Raw genomic sequence first — 18,655 nt, 5'->3', positions numbered from 1 at the left:
TTTGTACTCGAAATTGAACACGAGCAAACGTGCTCGCGGACTGCTGTTAAATTTAATAAATCTAATAAATGTGCAAGATTGCAGACCAACGAGTGCGGCACATTCTCCACGACGCATTGGCATCATTTTCAAGCACGGATGCCCTGCAAAGATGGTGAAATTTTGTGATTAAAATTCTCCCCGTCTGAGGTACGAAGAAGTGAAAAAAAATGTCTGCCGCGCCGAGAACTGACAAAGCGACGCCGCCATGTCGCTGTGTATAGTCATCTCTCTCTGGCAGCCGGGCCCTAGCACGTCCAGTGTTCATATGTGTGTAGTGCTTATTTCGAGCGTTAAAATCTGGTGAAAATTTAAAAACCATGCAAAAAGTGGAATATATTGTGCCTAGATTAACGGTTTTCCACATTTCCCTTGCGGAAGTCGAAATAGCAAGCGTATGTGTGAGGAACGGAAAAACCCAAGACGCAGGGTTGCATTTTTCTTGTTTTCAAGGGGTGCATTCTGTATGATAAGCCTTTTTTTATTTTGTCTGTAAGATGACAGTGGGTTTATGTCCCGTCATGTTTGATTATGGATATTACGCAGTGATAATATTATAGTTTCATTTCTTTAGAATTAATGAGTTTTGCGGTTTGACCAGGGCTGCAGCATCGGCACGTGTGCGAGGCGGGCCACGTTTTTTTTTTCCCGCCATTTGCTGTCATTTCAAAATAATACTGGGAACTCACGCCCCCTTTTTTCTTGTTGTTTCTTGTAGATGTCTCAAACATGAATGAAGGTAATTCAGCAGGAGGGGGGCATGAAGGGCTCAGCCCGGCCCCTCCTGCTGTGCCAGACCGCGTAACTCCACATTCAACGGAAACTTCAGTTGCCCCAGCCAAATCCACGAGCACAACAGTACCAGCAGGAGCAGGATCAGTAGGAGCAGCCTTGCCGGCCACCCGCCATCACCAACATATAGCAACCCAAGTCAAGGGAATCGCCAGCAGCAGCAAACAACAGAAGCAACTGGCCAGTGCGCAGCTGCCTGTGCCGCTGTCGCCCTTGCCGCAACAACAACAGCAAACGGCAGAGGCAACGGCAGCAGCAGCAGCACCCGCCCACTCCAACGTATCAACCTCCGTTTCCTCGAACACAATAGAATCCTCTGTTTCGCCGCCGCAGGCCAAGCGTCAGCGTGTGGACAACAACGAGGACAGGACGAACGCCTCTAGCATTGTTGGAACAGCGGAGAGCAGCAACATTGTAAGCTCCCTGCTACCAGCGTCGGTGGCCTCCAGCAGCGAGGTCGGGGGGCTTTCTTCCACGGCCCTGCAGGACTTGAATGCCCTCAAGAAGCGCATACTCCAGCAGAAATTGCAGATCTTGCGTAATCTTAAAGAAAGGTGAGTTATACCGCATACTATTTTGCCAATAACGCTAAATATCAAATTTTTTTTTAAAAAGGCATCTTGAAAATGTGTCCGAATACTTTTACCTACAAAACGGCGGCAGTATGATGGACTACACCGCGTGGCGCAAGAAGACACCAACCCCGCAGTTCATCAGCTACAGCAATGCGAATCGTATAGATCAGCTGATACACGAAGATAAGCCGAGCACATCAGCAGCAGCAGCAGCTGCGGCACAGAATCAGAAATTTACCACCCAACAGACCGACTCTGTGGACTCCTCATTGGTCAGTGGCATCAGTACTGGTGCGACCAAAGCAGCGCCATTGGATAGCAATATCAGCAATAGTACTGTGAAAACGGTAAGAACATTGTTTTGAAAGTAATGCAAAATAACACTACATTTATGATGTTCACATCATACTGAGTGCCTAAATCGATCTATTTTTGATTGATTCTGGCTTTTATAAGGGATGTTCGCAGCTGCGAGGCATTTGTCTGAAAACACCAAATCTATTAATTTCCGGTTAAGGTTCTTTGGTATTGTACTAATTAAAATTTCGATGTATTTTTTAGAATACGCAATCTCAAGTTCCAAGCAAAATTGGCAGCATCACAGACTCAAGTCCCGCAACAACAGACAGCAGCTCAAGTAGCACTGTTCCCGGAGCAGCTACAAGTGGCGCCGCAACTAGCACATCTGCCGCATCGGTCGAGGCTAGTGGTAATGTCCTGGCAGTGGAAGCGGAAATCAAAATCCCAGCAGTTGGAGCCACACCAGTGGCCATTTCGACAAAGCTACCCGCTGCCGTCGTCCAGCTAACGCAACAAGGTAAACTCATCTTGTTCCCAGTCGACCTCTTCGACCTCTCATTGTTATGAAGAATTTTGTGTTTCTGTTGTGTTCGTTTTGATCAAACAAAATTGTATTTTTTGTTGTTTCAAATTGTTATGTTTGTCCCCCCATATTTAAGCCAAATTCAAATTGTAAAATCGATGCAAAATCTAGACCACTGCATACCAACTCCTGTAATTCCGAAACTGATACTAAAACAGCGCCAACTGCCAACGCACGTCCTGCACTAAAAACTTATAATGTTATACCGATATTATATTGTGGCCGCCAACTATTGTGCATTACTAATACAAAATACAACAAAAGCAAACTAAACTCGCAAAATGCAAAGATTATTTTGTTAGTTTGTTATACACGTACACCTACTAAAACACAAGCATAACCAAAATAACCAACTATCACGTACTGCTATTTATTATTTACAAGTTATTTATTTTTCCGATTTCTGTTCCCACATTAATGCTGCCTACATTCTCCTATAACGCACACACTCAACTCACCATAATTGTATCGTTATAATATAGGTCACATACCCGGTAGACCTTTAGGAGGTCGTCACGGTATGGTCTTCGGTCAAATACCCGCTCCTCCTGCTGCCGTAGGAAATCCTTCTGTACCTTTGGTGCCAGGTGCTTATCGTTCGCAAACAACAAAAAAATATCAAAAATCTTTCACAGCTAAAATTCGTTTTGTTTTCATTTAAATTCTTAAACCAGATTGTGTCTTACCATTAAAGCATTTTATAATTTCTCAAGCAAAGTAGTGCATTGATTGATGTGCATAAAGATTATATTTTCAATTTGTAAATTGTTTTCTAGAATTGGTGTTTTTGCCCTTAGTTTGGATTGGTAAATCTGCTTATTAATTTCAGTTTGAATTGATAAATAATTGATGAATGTATCGTTTAATTGACTGCGTTGATTTGTAAGCAAGTTAGCAAACTTAAGCATACTTAGTAAACTAGAGATCGCGTCGAACTAAAGGACTTAGCACATCGGTTGGGTTCTCTTTTTCATCCCCTCATATTCATCTATTTGAAATATCATTAGCCCTAGACTAGTTTTATGTCGCACCTAAAAGCGTTTTCTCGTCGGCCTGTTAAATGCTCTTGAAAATCGTAGATGTGTGCCAGAGCGAAGCTCAGTTGCAAGTGATTCGGCCCTTTTTTGTGGCAGATATCCATAACGCTGACTACAAGTGATCTCGGCGGACGCACCTAAAAGCGTTTTCATGCCAGCCCCTTAAGTGCTCTCGAAAATCGTAGATGTGTGCCAGAGCAATCGTCGCAGTTGCAAGTGATCTGGATCCATGACAGAATCAGGTCCATTTTAAGCTGGGCTCATTTAAGTATTAATATCTTAAGCTATACATCTGCTGGAACAAGCAAGCGCACTCTGTGTCACATCGATATCCAGCCCCATGTGATGACAATTTGTAAGCTTGCAAGAATAAGGAGGGGGGCTTCGCTTATCCATGTGGCAACTATCTTTAGCCCAGTTGCCGCATTGAATTCGGGCCTCACATTAAGACTAAGTTTGCATGCAGTTCCCACCTCTTTCGTTTAGCAACCGATTCGCAAATGATTCTTATTCTATCTCTTCTATTTCATTCATTCACTATTGCTTTCCTAGTAGCTCTTTTGTACTTGATGCACTTTCCAGCATGCCAAGAGTTGACCTTTGATCGCCGTCCCTTAAGTAAATTATATCTTTTCTATTCTATCACTTTTTGACTTCTTTTCCAAGGTGGCACCCCGTTGGTGCCCTGCAATTCGTCCGCCGGGTCTACGGCGCTGCGTCGCCCTCAAAGTCAGAACAATGCCACAAGTGGATCCGCCGCGGCATCTGGAGGTGGAGGAGGCCTTACACCCACACCGCTCTATACGGGCAATGGTCCGGCAGCTCTGGGCGGCAGCGGAGGACTCACGCCTGGCACTCCAACTTCTGGCAGTCTGCTCAGCCCTGCTTTGGGCGGTGGCTCCGGAACGCCCAACAGCGCGGCGCAGGAGTTTTCTTTTAAGGCAAAGCAGGAGGTGTACGTGATGCAGCGTATATCGGAACTACAGAGAGAGGGATTATGGACTGAGCGGCGCCTGCCCAAGCTGCAGGAGCCCAGCCGCCCCAAGGCGCATTGGGACTATCTCCTCGAGGAGATGGTCTGGCTGGCGGCTGATTTTGCACAGGAACGGAAGTGGAAGAAAAACGCGGCCAAAAAGTGTGCCAAGATGGTGCAGAAGTATTTTCAGGATAAGGCCACCGCTGCCCAGCGGGCGGAAAAGGCCCAAGAGCTTCAGCTAAAGCGTGTAGCTTCCTTCATTGCACGCGAGGTGAAGAGCTTTTGGTCGAATGTTGAAAAGCTGGTCGAGTACAAGCACCAAACCAAGATTGAGGAAAAACGCAAGCAAGCTTTAGACCAACATCTCAGCTTTATTGTAGACCAGACAGAGAAATTCTCGCAGCAATTGGCCGAAGGAATGAACAAGAGTGTGGCGGATACGCCAAGTCTTAATTCTAGCCGCCTAACATCGCCGAAACGGGAGTCCGATGGTGAGTTATGCCCTAGCATATCGTACCAGAACAGAGCACTTGATGATAAACTACAAACTGAAACGTTGACGTGGTCTATTCTTGAACACGTCGACGTTACCTTGGGATGGTCGCACTTGCGAGGCATTTGCCTGATGCTTATGCGCCCATGCTCAATTTGTACTCCTAGCTTTGAACAATTTTTAATCAAAACATCTTCCACTTTACAGATGACTTCCGGCCGGAGTCTGGTTCCGAAGATGATGAGGAGACTATCGCCAAGGCCGAAGAAGATGCAGCCGATGTTAAAGAGGAGGTAACGGCGCTAGCGAAAGAATCTGAGATGGACTTCGATGACTTTCTTAATGATCTACCACCTGGCTATCTCGAAAATCGTGATAAGCTTATGAAAGAGGAGCAGAGCTCTGCGATAAAGACCGAAACGCCTGATGACAGCGATGATAGCGAGTTCGAGGCGAAGGAAGCCAGCGATGATGACGAAAATACAATCAGCAAACAAGAAGAAGCCGAGCAGGAGATAGACCACAAAAAGGAGATCGACGAACTGGAAGCGGACAATGATCTTTCAGTGGAGCAGTTGTTGGCGAAATACAAGTCGGAAAGAGCCGGTGACCAGCCGCCTAGTCCTAAGCGACGAAAACTAGCGCCACGTGATCCTGAGCTGGACTCTGATGATGATTCGACTGCTGTTGATTCCACCGACGAAAGCGAAGATGGGGCCACTGAGGATGAAGAAGATGCTTCTACAGTTAAAACCGATACGGATGTGGAGGAGCAAGATGAACCAGAGGACGGTCTTAAGAGTCTTCTGGCGGACGCTGACGTAACAGGTGGAGCTGCTGGCAGCGAAGGCACCGCTGGAGCAAGCGGTAACAAGGATGATATGTTAAACGACGCTGCCGCCTTGGCCGAGAGCCTCCAGCCTAAGGGTAATACCTTGTCCTCAACCAATGTGGTTACTCCAGTGCCCTTCCTGCTAAAACACTCCCTGCGTGAGTACCAGCATATCGGGCTCGATTGGCTGGTCACAATGAATGAGCGCAAGCTAAACGGCATTTTGGCCGACGAGATGGGTCTGGGCAAGACCATCCAAACCATTGCGCTATTGGCCCACCTTGCGTGCGCAAAGGGCAACTGGGGACCTCATCTCATTGTGGTGCCTTCGTCTGTGATGCTGAATTGGGAAATGGAGTTCAAGAAGTGGTGTCCCGGCTTCAAAATACTCACCTACTACGGATCGCAGAAGGAGCGCAAGCTAAAACGAGTAGGCTGGACCAAGCCAAATGCGTTCCATGTGTGTATCACGTCCTATAAGCTGGTAGTGCAGGATCAACAGAGCTTCCGCCGCAAAAAGTGGAAGTACCTTATCCTGGATGAAGCGCAAAACATAAAGAACTTCAAGTCCCAGCGCTGGCAGCTGCTACTTAACTTTTCCACAGAGAGGTGAGTAACATGGAATTTCGCTTGCATTTGCTAAGCCTGCCATTCAGCACCAAAAATCAGTAATCATGCGACTGCAAAACTAGCATGGCGACTACGCTTGGGTGCTAAAAGTAAATTCGCTATAATGCCGCATACTAAACCAGAGCATGCTAATATAGTCCTAGAATGCTTGTGGCCTTGTTTTGAGACAAATAACAAATATGCTATTAATACGAATGAATTTATAATGTACTCTTCTTAACTTTCTACAGACGACTGCTACTAACTGGAACCCCACTGCAGAACGATCTGATGGAGCTTTGGTCTCTGATGCACTTTCTTATGCCATATGTGTTCTCATCGCACCGCGAGTTTAAGGAATGGTTCTCGAACCCAATGACTGGCATGATTGAGGGCAACATGGAGTACAACGAGACTTTAATTACGCGTTTGCACAAGGTAAGCATAGCATTAAGATCAAATTTTTTTTGGATGGTCAGCACCTAAAAGCGTTTTCTTGCCAGCCTGATAAATGCTCATGAAAATCGTAGATGTGTGCCATAGCAATTTTTACAATAGCAAGTGATTCAGTTTCGTTATAGCTTCGATCCGTTTACGTTGTAAACATTCTTTATAAAACGTATTATGCAAATGCACTCTGTGTCACATTGAAATAAACTACATGTGAATACAATTTGTTAGTTTGCTATAATAAAGAGATGCGTCTTATCCATGCAATTAGTGCCGAAAAAGGTTGATTGCAATGAAATCGCATTTTACACTATCGAAAGTCATTTATTGCCTGAGCACCTAAAAGCGTTTTCTTGCAAGCTCGTTAAATGCTCTTGAAAATCGTAGATGTGTGCAAAATCAATTATTACAATAGCAAGTGATTTTTGTTCCTCTAACTCAAATCCATTTACATTGTGAACACACTTTTTTAGAATTCTTAGGCAAATGCACTCTGTGTCACAACGAATTTAACTACATGTGAATACAATTTGTTAGTTTGCAATAATAAAGAATTGCGTCTTATCCATGTAATTAATGCCGTATTGGGATGATTACATTGAAATCGCATTTTACACTATTATAAATCAATAATTTTTTTTTTTGCACCTAAAAGCGTTTTCTTGCAAGCTTGTTAAATGCTCTTGAAAATCGTAGATGTGTGCAAAATCAATCATTACAATAGCAAGTGATTTTAGTTTCTTTAACTCTAATCCGTTTACATTGTAAACATTCGATATATAAGAAAAATGATCATGTTTCGTTCCTACTTTTGCAAATGCACTCTGTGTCACATTAGAACTAGCTTCGTGTGATGACAATTTGTTAGTTTGCCAGATCAAGGAGATTCGTCTTATCCATGTGGTCATGTTCCTACCAATTTGCTCACATTGAAAACGACCCTAACATGAGCCTCTAAAAATATCAGCAATTTCAAACTATATGCGCAGTAATTAGAATTTTGCTTTTGTTTCTCCGTGCAGGTGATACGGCCGTTCTTGCTTCGACGCCTCAAGAAGGAGGTGGAAAAACAGATGCCAAAGAAGTACGAGCATGTGATAATGTGTCGCCTGTCGAGTCGCCAACGCTATCTATATGAGGACTTCATGAGCCGCGCCAAGTAAGTTTGCGTTGGATGGCTACTGATGAATGTATTACTAATAAATCTATGTTTTTCCTACAGAACTCGTGAGACCTTGCAAACTGGCAACTTGTTGAGCGTAATTAACGTCTTGATGCAGTTGCGAAAAGTGTGCAATCATCCGAACATGTTTGAAGCGCGCCCTACGATCTCGCCATTTCAAATGGATGGAATTACATTCCACACTCCGCGACTCGTCTGCGATATTATGGAATACGATCCGTTTACGGTGAGTTTTATTTCTTCCGTCTTTTTTTTTCTATTTCTTTGCCTGATCGTTGTTTGAAAATGATGTTAAATTGTCACTGATAGTTGGACTTAATCTATTCTGGAGAGAGTCGTAAACTTTTTTAGGATGTTCGCTCTTGCGAGGCATTTGTCTGATTCGCTTAACCAACAAAACACTTATTAGGTTATAGCCAATTAAAATTTAGACTAATTTATTTATATTCTTACAGCAAATAAATCTAGAGACGGTAAACCTCTTGTTGTTGCATTTGGAGCAAACTATGACCGCCTACGTCTCGCACAAGTCCCGCCTGCTCGCCCCGCCTCGCAAGCTTATCGAGGATATCGATACGGCTCCATTACCAGCTCCCCGTTGTCCTAATGGCAAATACCGCTTTCATATCCGAGTACGTAGCGCGGAACTGGCGCAGCGCATCAAATTGAATGCAGTGAGGGTAGGAGCCAGCCCGGCCATGCGGCTGGAGGGCTCAAAGATTGTGCCAATGCGCAATTTGCTACCAAGTGGAAGAGTCCTGAAAAGAGTCAGTGCTTCGATTAATCCTGTGAATATGGCTTTGAAGCCAGTGGTGATCAATAGCGTGGTGACAACAACATCATCGACCGCAGCATCTTCTCCTACGGGGGCTCTAAGCGTGCTGAGCAACTCCAAGTTGCTGGGGGCACGTTCTCAAATAAATGCTCCAACGCCCGCAAAAGTAGCCAAAACGATGCAAGACGGAAAGCCATTTTTCTACCTCACACCGGCGACGAATTCAGGAGCTGCAGGAGCCCGCCTTACACTGACGAGTAAAACCACAGCGTCGGCGTCCACGACGGCTTCCAGAACAACAGTTACTGCATCAACTACTTCTGCCCAGCAACTAATAAGGGAACCTATTGTCAAAGATTTGGCCACTCATGTAAAAAGCACAGCACAAAAGCAAAGCATTGCCAATGGAAAGACAGAGCCCGAGGAAGAAACTGAAGCGGAGGATCCCTACAAAGTGCAGGAGCTGATTCAGATGCGCAAGGAACAGCGATTGGCAGCGTTAAAACGTATGGCAATGATAAATCGTCGTCGCACGGATGCCACTCCCATATACGGCGAAGATTGTCGCGGAGCTATACAGCGCTGCATGCAGGTGACCCGATCTCTTAAGCGATCAACCTGGCAGACGCGTGGATACGCCAACTGCTGCACTGCCATGTCGCATCGAAATGGTTGGTCCCTTAACCACTTGCTGAAGAGCTTCGAGGAAAGATGTGCTGATCTAAAGCCATTGTTTGCAAACTATGTGATATACGTTCCCTCTGTATGTGCGCCCCGGATCCGTCGTTATGTACAGAATCTCTCATCGACACACTGGCAGTACGAACGTGAGATAGAACACACTGTAGAGCAGGCCTTACGGCCTAAACTGGCATTGCTGCATCCAATCACTTCGGCAATGACCACTCAGTTCCCAGATCCGCGTCTCATTCAATACGACTGTGGCAAGTTGCAGACCATGGATCGTTTGCTGCGTCAGCTAAAGGTAAACGGGCATCGTGTACTGATATTCACTCAGATGACGAAGATGTTGGATGTTTTGGAATCTTTCCTCAACTACCATGGTCATATTTATCTACGTTTGGATGGCTCAACGCGGGTGGAACAGCGTCAGATCCTGATGGAGCGGTTTAATGGAGATAAACGAATCTTCTGCTTTATTCTCTCCACGCGGTCTGGTGGAGTGGGCATTAATTTGACGGGTGCCGATACTGTGATCTTTTACGACTCAGACTGGAACCCCACAATGGATGCGCAGGCCCAGGATCGATGCCATCGAATTGGTCAAACGCGAGATGTACACATATACCGGCTTGTCTCCGAAAGAACCATAGAAGTTAACATACTCAAGAAGGCAAACCAAAAGCGAATGCTTACCGACATGGCCATCGAGGGTGGCAACTTTACAACTACATACTTCAAGAGTTCCACCATCAAGGATCTCTTTACAATGGAGCAGAGCGAGCAGGACGAGTCGAGCCAGGAGAAGTCGGAGGAGAAGGATAAAATTGTCGCTACGACAACGCTTTCGGATACCCCGTCGACGGTGGTGGAGTCGGAGAAACAGTCACTGCGCGCCTTCGAGCACGCGTTGGCTGCCGCCGAGGACGAGCAGGATGTGCAGGCCACGAAAACGGCTAAAGCTGAGGTGGCTGCTGATCTGGCCGAGTTCGACGAGAACATTCCTATTGCAAATGATGATCCAAATGCGGAAGGCGGCGCTCAAGTGGAACTCAGCAAGGCCGATCTGGAGATGCAGAACTTGGTTAAACAGGTGAGTTAGTGTTCAATAAGGGATTGAGATAACTATGTGATTTAGTCTAAAATATTCGTCTAAGCAAAGAAAAAATATGTTATCAACAATTCAAATGTCAATTTAGAAATAGTTGCTGTCCTTGCATTTTATACTGAAATCTTGCAATTTGAAGCTATTCCGGTCAAGCGAGTGCGGCACAGAAAAAATATTCCTTTGGAAAGTAAACTTTCAGACATAGTCGAGGCGACCTAGTCCACGCCACGATTGTATCACTCAAAGTCTAATATCTATAAAATCACCATTTATACTATTTTTTCGTCAGCGCAAAACTAGTTTTTATTGCGGCAACACTTGCTTCTTATTGAATTTGTATTTCTCACCGAATCCAATAAAGTGAGTGTTGCCAAGAGCAATCCTTTTCGGATAAGACCTTCAGACATAGTTGAGGCGACATACCCACGCCACGATTGTATCACTCAAAGTCTTACAATTTTTAAATTAGTGCAATGCTTTCTAATTTTTTATGAATCGAAAATATAAATTTTTTTTTGATCTTATTTCTTTTCAGCTCTCACCTATAGAGCGCTATGCCATGCGCTTTGTGGAAGAAACTGGAGCGGCATGGACGGCGGAACAATTGCGAGCCGCGGAAGCGGAACTGGAGGCCCAGAAACGCGAGTGGGAGGCCAATCGGTTGGCGGCCATGCACAAGGAGGAGGAGCTGTTGAAGCAGGAAACGGAAGCGGAGGAGATGCTTACCTACAGTCGCAAGGATTCGAGTAATCAGGTTAATACCAAAAAAGATTCCACTTCCAATAAGCGAACACTGGTGAGGGTAAATCGAAGAAACTCAGCTCAGAAGCTGAGCAGGAGTGTTAGCAGCCATAGCAACGGTAGCAACAAGAACAGTAAATCGGCAACGACTCGAGGAAGTAGCCAGAACAGCCTCAATCAGAGTGTACCAGTGGGGTCAGGAATAAGCACAGGAAGAAGAACGGGGATGGGGGTCAGTAGCAGTAGCCGAGGCAAAAGTAACAGCACTAAGTCCACAACGATGGGTAAGGGAACAGTCGCCGCTACGCAAGTTCGGCGGCACACCCGTCTCCACTCGCTGGGCGCAGTCAATATGGCTAGTGTCCCAACACCGCCCACTAGAAAGACAACACGCACAGCTTTGGCTGCATCTGCAGCCGCTTCTACTTTAGAGGATTCCTCTTTGATCGTAGAGGAGCGTCCCAAAAGACAGTCAGCCAACATTGCTATGAGCAAGATGTTAAAGACGCCCCTAAAACAGAATGTTTCAGCGAACATCAGTATAAAGACAACGCCTCCTAAACGGGGGCGACGAGACAGTGTTGCAGTGGCCGCCACACGCAGGAAACTGCTAGAAAGGAGAGCTACAATTGCAGCTCCTTTAAAACATATGGACGATGACAGTGACCAAGATGAAGAGGAGCAGGAAGAGCAGGAGTCGGATGAAGATACGGAGGGCGAGGACGCGAATGCCACAGTAGACGACGACGAGGAGGAGGAGGAGGTGGATACAGCTGGCTCGGCACTTGACGAAGAGACCATACAAACTGGATCGCAGACAAATGATGACGATGACGATGACGAGGAAGAAGCCGGGGAAGAGGAGATGGTTGATGTTGATACTGAAGATTCAGAGGCAGATGTCAAGTCCAGCTCAACCTATGGTACAGCGGCAGATGGTACGGCAGAAGGAGAAGCCGAAAGCTTGGATGACTGGGATGCACACGATCAGGTGCAGGACACCACAATGACTAGCTCCACCTATTACAATGTCAGTGAGGAATCAGACACGGATGAGCATCACGATGCCAAGGCAGAGGCTAAAGAGCCCCTGCAGAATTCCGATAAGAGTGATGAGAGCGAGGCTGTCGGTCACACGCCACGAACAAGGTCGCGCGGCTCAGTAAAGATCAATCTGTGGACCCTGGACATGAGTCCCGTAGCAAACGCATTGAATAAAAGCAGCGCTAATAGAAGTCTCAAAAAGACACCCAGGACTGAGTCCACGCCAAAGGAGTCGCAGAGCGAACCGAGGAGAAAGCTTAACCAGCCAAAGCTGCCGAAGAAAGAAGAAACTAATAGCAAGTCCAACAGCAATATCGGCACCTTACACCGCTGGGTATCCAAGTCCCCCAGAGTGATGCTTCGATCCACTCCTGGTACGGCAGCGAGCACTAGCTCATCAGCAGCAGTCAGTGGTGTTTCAGGAGGAAATGTCTCCTCGAGCGGAACATCCAGGTGATGATCTTCACTATCATACCTCAGTCAGTATTATCAGCTGTGTGTGCTGTGTGCGTTTTAGTGGGCGACCAATTATCTGTGGGGAGACGGGTCCTTCTCCGGCTGTTACTGATACCAGGCAACTGCTGCCGACTGATGCAAAACGAGTATTTATAGACTGTAACAAGTTTCCTTCTATCGTATGAGATAAGTTAGTTAGGCGGCGAAACCCACGCAAGAATCTAGGATAACAAATTAAACTTCAAGTGGTCAAACATCTTGACCTCGAACATCTTGACCAATTGTGTTATTTGCCATTCGTCCGTGCAACCAATGGCTTCCTTTTTAACCCACTTATATTTTAAAACTGAGGGGATCAGATGTTTTAATTATCCATAGAATTAAAATAAGCCAGCAAAGTGGTAGAAAAGCAATCCATTCCTGCTAAAGTGTAGCTTTAATAACATAACTTGACCCCGAGGCAAGTCGAGTGTATCCCTAGTCCTACCTCAAAAGTCTCTGATGTTCTTATTACCACTATTGGTCATTTTGCTACTTTTGTTCAAACTCCGATTTTTCTGTTGTATCAAGCGGAATTCGAAAAAGAAGAGCAGAATTACAGGGATAACGAACGTAAAAATAGCATCGTCGCTTCGGGAAAGATGAGGATGAACATACTTCATTATGGCGTCTTGGCACCATAGTAAACTGGGTCTTATTTACAAATCAAAGTTGAAAAGCGAAACAAAGCGGGAATGTAAACAGGAAGTCAAATAAAATTGCACGAATATATAAAGCGTTTAGCAAATTGTACTCTAAATTACCACATCCTCGATTGTTGTTGTTAAATAATGTTTGTCAAAAAACCAATCGAGAACACAGAACAAACACTTCTCCCAAAAACTGCATTAGATCGTAACCCTAGGTATAATATGATAATTGTTAAAAATTTTTGCATTCTATAATTTATTTTGTACTTTAATTTAAACGAATCATTAACAATCTAAAGACTATGAGCATAGATTGACTAACCAATAAGACACAGAACTCATTTCGTATGCTTTAAAAAGTATCAAAATCCATTGATTGTGTAACAAGATAAAACGAAAAGTATAAGAACAGAAACAAAGCTAAAAATTAAACAAAACTCAAAGACGTTGTGGTTTTTATTTACGGACTCATTTCGTGCGTTGCCTCAAAAAAAAAAGAAAGAAATCTTCCGTCCTCATAAAACCAAGTTGGAAAAGAATATTTGGAGATCATCCAAAGATTGTTAAATATTATTTTCTGTAAACAATGTAGAATTCTGTTTTGGTGTCGCAATTAGTATCCAATTAATCCTTTCATAACTACAAAATTATATTTTAACCCCCTAAGCGCCGTACGAAAGTTTAAAAATGGTTCGGAATGAAAGCTACAACGCCATCAGTATGATAATATTAAAATCAGTTCATTTCCAAAGCTATACGTTGAATCGAAAAAATATTTTCTAAGCCAACACCAAAACAGAGTTGCTATATCATGAAAATAATGTGGAACCGTCTATTCTTTTCTTTAACTTTCTTGGCTACCATCTGGTCCAGGTCTGGATATCGCGCAACACCATGGAGCAGATGCCGGTAAGTTCAAGTGGCAGTGCGTTATAACCTGGTTCATAGTGCTAATTATTTGTGATCCCTTGATTAGATGTGGTGTCCGCCCACTCCGCCGCAAGACAACGATAACGATATCTATATAGACTATTCGTTGTCGTTCATGTATGAGCTGGAACCCATTGCGGAGATGGATCTGCCGCCAGTTTACGTACGCAAGGAGCACAAGCGCTCGCGCACGGATGCTGGGTACGATGGTAGCAGGCGGCCCAATAAGATGCGCCGGGAGGATAACTACGTGCCTCCCAGATCGCTTTTCGATCGCCCAACGCCACAGCTGGCGCGTCTACGTCGTGAGCTGAAGAGCCAGCGATTCCGCGGAAGTTTTAAGCCAAATATGCCAATACCAGGCTTGAAACCTCAACTTCCAACTAAACCTCTAACCGAACCGGAGGCCATGGCTGAGTGGTGCGTCTTCGAGGATATGGCCATACTGCACGTCCTGGTAAATCTGCAAGGATTACCTTGCAGCCTGATGCTGCTCTCACCGGGCCAAACGCCCAACTGGGACCTCGTCTCAGAGATGGTCAACTTCTGCTCGAAGACCTACCGTTCGGCGAGGCAGTGTCGCTGGAGGTACGAGACGCACATTCAGCCGCGTGAGGAAGGCAAGGTGGTGGAGAGTCCCAAGAAGCAGAAGAAGCTTAAGCCCACTCTGCGCACTGAGTACCTGAAGAGTCCGCTGCGATATTTGCGAACTACCCAGCTGTATGTCAGCGATAACAACGCCTCGTTTTACAAGACGATGCGATCCCGCTTCGACAGCATTAAGACTGCTTATCTAAAGAAGGCACCGCCGCCGAAACGCCAGTTTAGTGCTCCCAGCCTGATGAATCCCAAGCATATGGAAGTGCTGCAGGAGTTCGGCATCCAAAATTACGATCAACCGGTGCCGCCGCAGAACATTGCGGCCATGAAGGCAAATAAGATTCGGGAGAAGCAGCGTGGACAGCAGATGTCCCAGCCTCCGGTTGGAGTAGTTCAGCAAGTGCAGCAGCAGTCTCAGCAGCAACAGCCTGCACCACCTCCGCCGCCGCAGCAACAGCAGCCGCAACAAGTGGTCCAGCAGGTCCAACAACAGCAGCAGCAGCAACAGCAGGTTGTGCAGCAGCAACTTCCCACTGTTTCAACCGTTCAACAGACTCTGCCCGTCCAGCAAACCGTGGAACTCGTGCAGCAGCAGCCCAGTACCACGACAACAGTGGCTGTGCCCGCCGCTGGTGGTCAGTTGCAGCAGCTGCAGATCCAGCACCTGACCAGTTCCAATGTCTCGCCCGGTCAACAGACTGCCATTCTGCTCCACCAACCGCAGCAGCAATTGCGTACGCACCCCGGCCAGGGTGGACAATCTAATACTCAACAGTTGGTCAAGACTATTGTTGGTGCCTCCTCCAGTTTGACTGCGGGCCAATTGCAACAATTGGCTCAACAGTCTGCAGCTGCTTCTGGAGGTCAGTCCAGTGTGAGCGTGGTCTTGACCACTCCAGTACAGTCACTTCCGGCAGTGGTGCAACCTCAGATAGGCTCTGGTGCCCAGATCGTGTCCATCTCGTCACAGACGTTGCCCGTTAACAGCTCTCCCCAGTTGGGCAGCATTGTGCAGACCCAATCCCTGCCGCAGGTGGTTTCCGTTAGCACTCTGCCCACCATGGGCACCGTACTGACCACCACTGCCAATCAACAACAACAACAGCATCAGACCACGGCTGTAACCACTCTAAACACGGCCATGTTGCGTGGTCAGCGAATTGTGTCGACAGCTGCAGGAAACACGCTTCAACAGCGAACGACAGCCGGTGGTCAGTCTATTGTGTCGATGCCGAACTTGGGGCAAGGCGTGAGTCCCGCACAATTCCAGACACAGCTCCGTTTGGCGGCTGTTCCTACATCTCCAGCCACTCAGACCACACAGCTGGTGACCACAAAGGGAATCCCGGTTAGCGCATTACAGCAGGGAGGCAAAACGACGGTGATCCCTGGCACTCAGCAATCTGGGGGAGCACACATACAGCTCTACCGCCAGCGCAGCTTGAAGGTGCTGCAGACAACGACACAAGCGGTGCCCAGCGGATCAGCTGGCGGTACTGGAGCTACTGCTAATCTGGTGCAAGCTGGCGGCACCATAATCCAAGCTAGCAACATGGGCACGCACGTGACAAGCCAAAAAGTAGCCGTTTCGGGAATGCCGGGTACCTCCACTACTGTGCAGGCGGGCAACGTGGTAAGCAGCGTGCAAATGCACGGACAGGCCAGGACGCAGTTCATCAAGCAGATGGCGGCCGGAAAGCAGCAGCTTCAGCGCCAAGTGGTGTCCGCTGACGGAACTACCACCACTACCGGAGCTGGGGATATGCTACTGGTTAAGCGTCATAACATTCTTGCCGCCCAAAAGGCGCAGCAGGCCTCTGGAGCTCTCTTTACCACCACCACTGGGCAGCAGCAACAACAGCAGCAGCAGCAAGGTCAACTCCCAGTGGCCGGGCAACCACAGCAGGTAACTCAGCACCAGATCGCGTCACTGGTAAAAGCTTCCACGGCAGCGGCGGCAAGCGGAAGTAGTATAAGTGCAGGCGGAGTCACCGTATCGGCTACTAATTCTACTGTTCAGGCGGGAAGCGTAAATATGACACTGCCCCAGCTCAAACCTGGCAGCCAGATCAAGGTTACCATGCCCAATCAGATGCGCCATTTGCAAATGCAACAGCAGCTGACGATGCCACGTAAGATCAGCCGGATGACACAGCTGGTCAGCGCCAGTGGCCAACCCACGGCCACTAATATAGTAACGACAACTGGGCCCCAGCAACAGCAGCAGGGTGTCACAGTGTCTGGCGGCGGTACCTTGCCCACAGTTGCTTCGCAGCAGCAACAGCAGCAGCATCAACAGAAGGTTGGAGGTGGCAACAGTGTCCAGGCACAATTGCTGCACATTCAAAACACAAAGGCACTGCCGAATTCGGTCACCGTGCAGCAGATTCAACAAGTCATGCGTAGTGGCCAGCAGGGTACGTTAGCCACCACCAATCTGGTGTTGGGTAAGACGAGCGTGGGACGGGTGATTCCCGTGTCGGTGGCTTCACAGGCCAATCAGCGTCAAACCATTCAGGTGGGTTAATTGTATTTTTGGCCCATAGACTAAATCAACTAATTCGAACTTCTTTGTCTTCAGGTTGTTTCAGCTGCCTCAGCGCAGGCTTTGGCAGCGGGAAATCTGCGCACCCATGTTGCTGGGCCGAGCATTGCCAGTGCTCTTAAGGTGGCCGCCTCTGGGGGTGCAGGAGGTCAAACCACGCAGCAGACGCTGATAGCTGCACTGCAGCATAATCAGCGGCAGAACGCCAGTCCTGTGCGGCTGCAGACGACGGCAGGAGGCAATCTTCTTGCCGTTGTGCAGCAGCAACAGCAGCAGCAGCAGCACACAAGTATTGCAGGACCAACTGCTGGACCGGCGGAGGTGATGACCATCACTCAGACGACCACCACGTTGCCCACGGTCGGCAGTTTGCAGCAGCAGCAACAGGGCGGCATATCGCAGCCCACAACGCAACAGGTACGCAAGCTGGTGCAGAAAAAGATCCTGATACGCAGCGAGAAAGAATAACGCTCGAGTAAAACCGCCAGACCACGTCAGCGGCGGAGCATCACGAGCATCACCTCCACCGCCACCGCCACTGCCACCTACAACACACCAACTCAGATTCAAACCCCACAACCACCTCAAAATCAAACACCTTCAACTCAGTCAAAAGCCAATCAATCTGATCCTTTCGTATATCAAGATCGAACAAATCTCAAAAGCTCATCCCACGCCGATCCTCATGCATTCAATCAGTCAGTCAGTCAATCAGCCAATCATTGCTAAATTGATCTCAATTTCTGTCGATTGGTTTTGCAGCCATGAGCGATCTAACTGCTCTGGAGGATGGTGAGCTCAAGGTGAAACGCTGAAGATTACGACGATGATCGCTCATCAATCAATCAATCAGCTCAAGGCGTGGAAAAGCCGTATTACTAATCTTACTGATCTGTAGATGTAACTCCCTAGCTTAAGTGAAAGTTCATTGTAATCTATTCATTTTACGATAAAAGTTTTATGGAAGTAAAGAGTGCCTAGTGTGTAGGCTAACTGCTTTAAATTCAACATGTAAATCGTAGTTAACTAAGATATCAGCCCCCTATTCCCGTAGAGCAGTATGTACATTAGTAAATTTAATTTCAGATATATCAAATACTACATAAACATCCCTAAATATGTAGCTATAACTATATGTCCTTCCTAGTTGTATGATCGAAAGCAAATAAAGAAAATAATTGAAAAAAAAGTTGAACGTTTAGATTGTTGACTACCCT

General features: G+C 46.7%; 1 protein-coding gene and 12 non-coding genes across 15 annotated transcripts; all 13 read left to right on the top strand.

Moving 5' to 3' along the window:
- Positions 1-6: 6 nt before the first annotated feature.
- LOC120445007 (helicase domino) lies at positions 7-18,627 on the top strand. 3 transcript variants are annotated; one of them, XM_039625057.2, is made up of 15 exons: positions 7-189; positions 758-1,385; positions 1,447-1,753; positions 1,968-2,223; positions 3,993-4,793; positions 5,003-6,236; positions 6,488-6,674; positions 7,709-7,845; positions 7,909-8,095; positions 8,325-10,418; positions 10,969-11,187; positions 14,237-14,272; positions 14,340-17,411; positions 17,475-17,855; positions 18,201-18,627. In XM_039625057.2, the coding sequence occupies exons 2-15, from the start codon at positions 769-771 to the stop codon at positions 18,204-18,206; spliced, it is 9,534 nt and encodes a 3,177-aa protein (XP_039480991.1). In that variant the 5' UTR covers positions 7-189; positions 758-768; the 3' UTR covers positions 18,207-18,627. The 3 variants fall into 3 exon arrangements, with proteins under 3 accessions (XP_039480991.1, XP_039480990.1, XP_039480992.1); XM_039625056.2 differs by having other exon boundaries at positions 17,475-18,627; XM_039625058.2 differs by lacking the exons at positions 7-189; positions 758-1,385; positions 1,447-1,753; ... (1 more) ...; positions 3,993-4,793; positions 5,003-6,236 and having other exon boundaries at positions 6,543-6,674; positions 7,683-7,845; positions 17,475-18,627.
- LOC120447298 lies at positions 1,792-1,900 on the top strand. Its single transcript, XR_005615971.1, has one exon. It is a non-coding gene; the product is annotated as a small nucleolar RNA Me28S-Am2589 (small nucleolar RNA).
- LOC120447324 lies at positions 3,316-3,446 on the top strand. The gene has a single exon (XR_005615996.1). It is a non-coding gene; the product is annotated as a small nucleolar RNA psi28S-3316 (small nucleolar RNA).
- On the top strand, positions 3,459-3,592 carry LOC120447323. Its single transcript, XR_005615995.1, has one exon. It is a non-coding gene; the product is annotated as a small nucleolar RNA psi28S-3316 (small nucleolar RNA).
- Positions 3,630-3,774, top strand: LOC120447315. Its single transcript, XR_005615987.1, has one exon. It is a non-coding gene; the product is annotated as a small nucleolar RNA psi18S-841/snoR66 (small nucleolar RNA).
- Positions 4,827-4,935, top strand: LOC120447297. Its single transcript, XR_005615970.1, has one exon. It is a non-coding gene; the product is annotated as a small nucleolar RNA Me28S-Am2589 (small nucleolar RNA).
- On the top strand, positions 6,714-6,845 carry LOC120447322. Its single transcript, XR_005615994.1, has one exon. It is a non-coding gene; the product is annotated as a small nucleolar RNA psi28S-3316 (small nucleolar RNA).
- Positions 6,862-7,000, top strand: LOC120447317. The gene has a single exon (XR_005615989.1). It is a non-coding gene; the product is annotated as a small nucleolar RNA psi18S-841/snoR66 (small nucleolar RNA).
- On the top strand, positions 7,021-7,151 carry LOC120447321. The gene has a single exon (XR_005615993.1). It is a non-coding gene; the product is annotated as a small nucleolar RNA psi28S-3316 (small nucleolar RNA).
- On the top strand, positions 7,168-7,306 carry LOC120447318. Its single transcript, XR_005615990.1, has one exon. It is a non-coding gene; the product is annotated as a small nucleolar RNA psi18S-841/snoR66 (small nucleolar RNA).
- Positions 7,330-7,460, top strand: LOC120447320. Its single transcript, XR_005615992.1, has one exon. It is a non-coding gene; the product is annotated as a small nucleolar RNA psi28S-3316 (small nucleolar RNA).
- LOC120447316 lies at positions 7,499-7,636 on the top strand. Its single transcript, XR_005615988.1, has one exon. It is a non-coding gene; the product is annotated as a small nucleolar RNA psi18S-841/snoR66 (small nucleolar RNA).
- Positions 8,149-8,257, top strand: LOC120447294. The gene has a single exon (XR_005615968.1). It is a non-coding gene; the product is annotated as a small nucleolar RNA Me28S-Am2589 (small nucleolar RNA).
- Positions 18,628-18,655: the final 28 nt, after the last annotated feature.

The sequence above is a fragment of the Drosophila santomea genome, chromosome 2R (assembly GCF_016746245.2).
Source record: "Drosophila santomea strain STO CAGO 1482 chromosome 2R, Prin_Dsan_1.1, whole genome shotgun sequence".
NCBI classification, from domain to species: Eukaryota; Metazoa; Arthropoda; class Insecta; order Diptera; family Drosophilidae; genus Drosophila; species Drosophila santomea.
Note: the sequence above shows the minus strand (reverse complement) of the source record. Positions and strands in the feature narration are given on the sequence as shown.

Coding starts and splice junctions, on each gene's coding strand:
- LOC120445007 (XM_039625056.2), top strand. CDS start 769: ATGAATGAAGGTAATTCAGCAGGAGGGGGGCATGAAGGGCTCAGCCCG. Junction 1,386..1,446: donor TTGCGTAATCTTAAAGAAAG/GTGAGTTATACC, acceptor TTTTTTAAAAAG/GCATCTTGAAAATGTGTCCG. Junction 17,412..17,474: donor ATCAGCGTCAAACCATTCAG/GTGGGTTAATTG, acceptor CTTTGTCTTCAG/GTTGTTTCAGCTGCCTCAGC.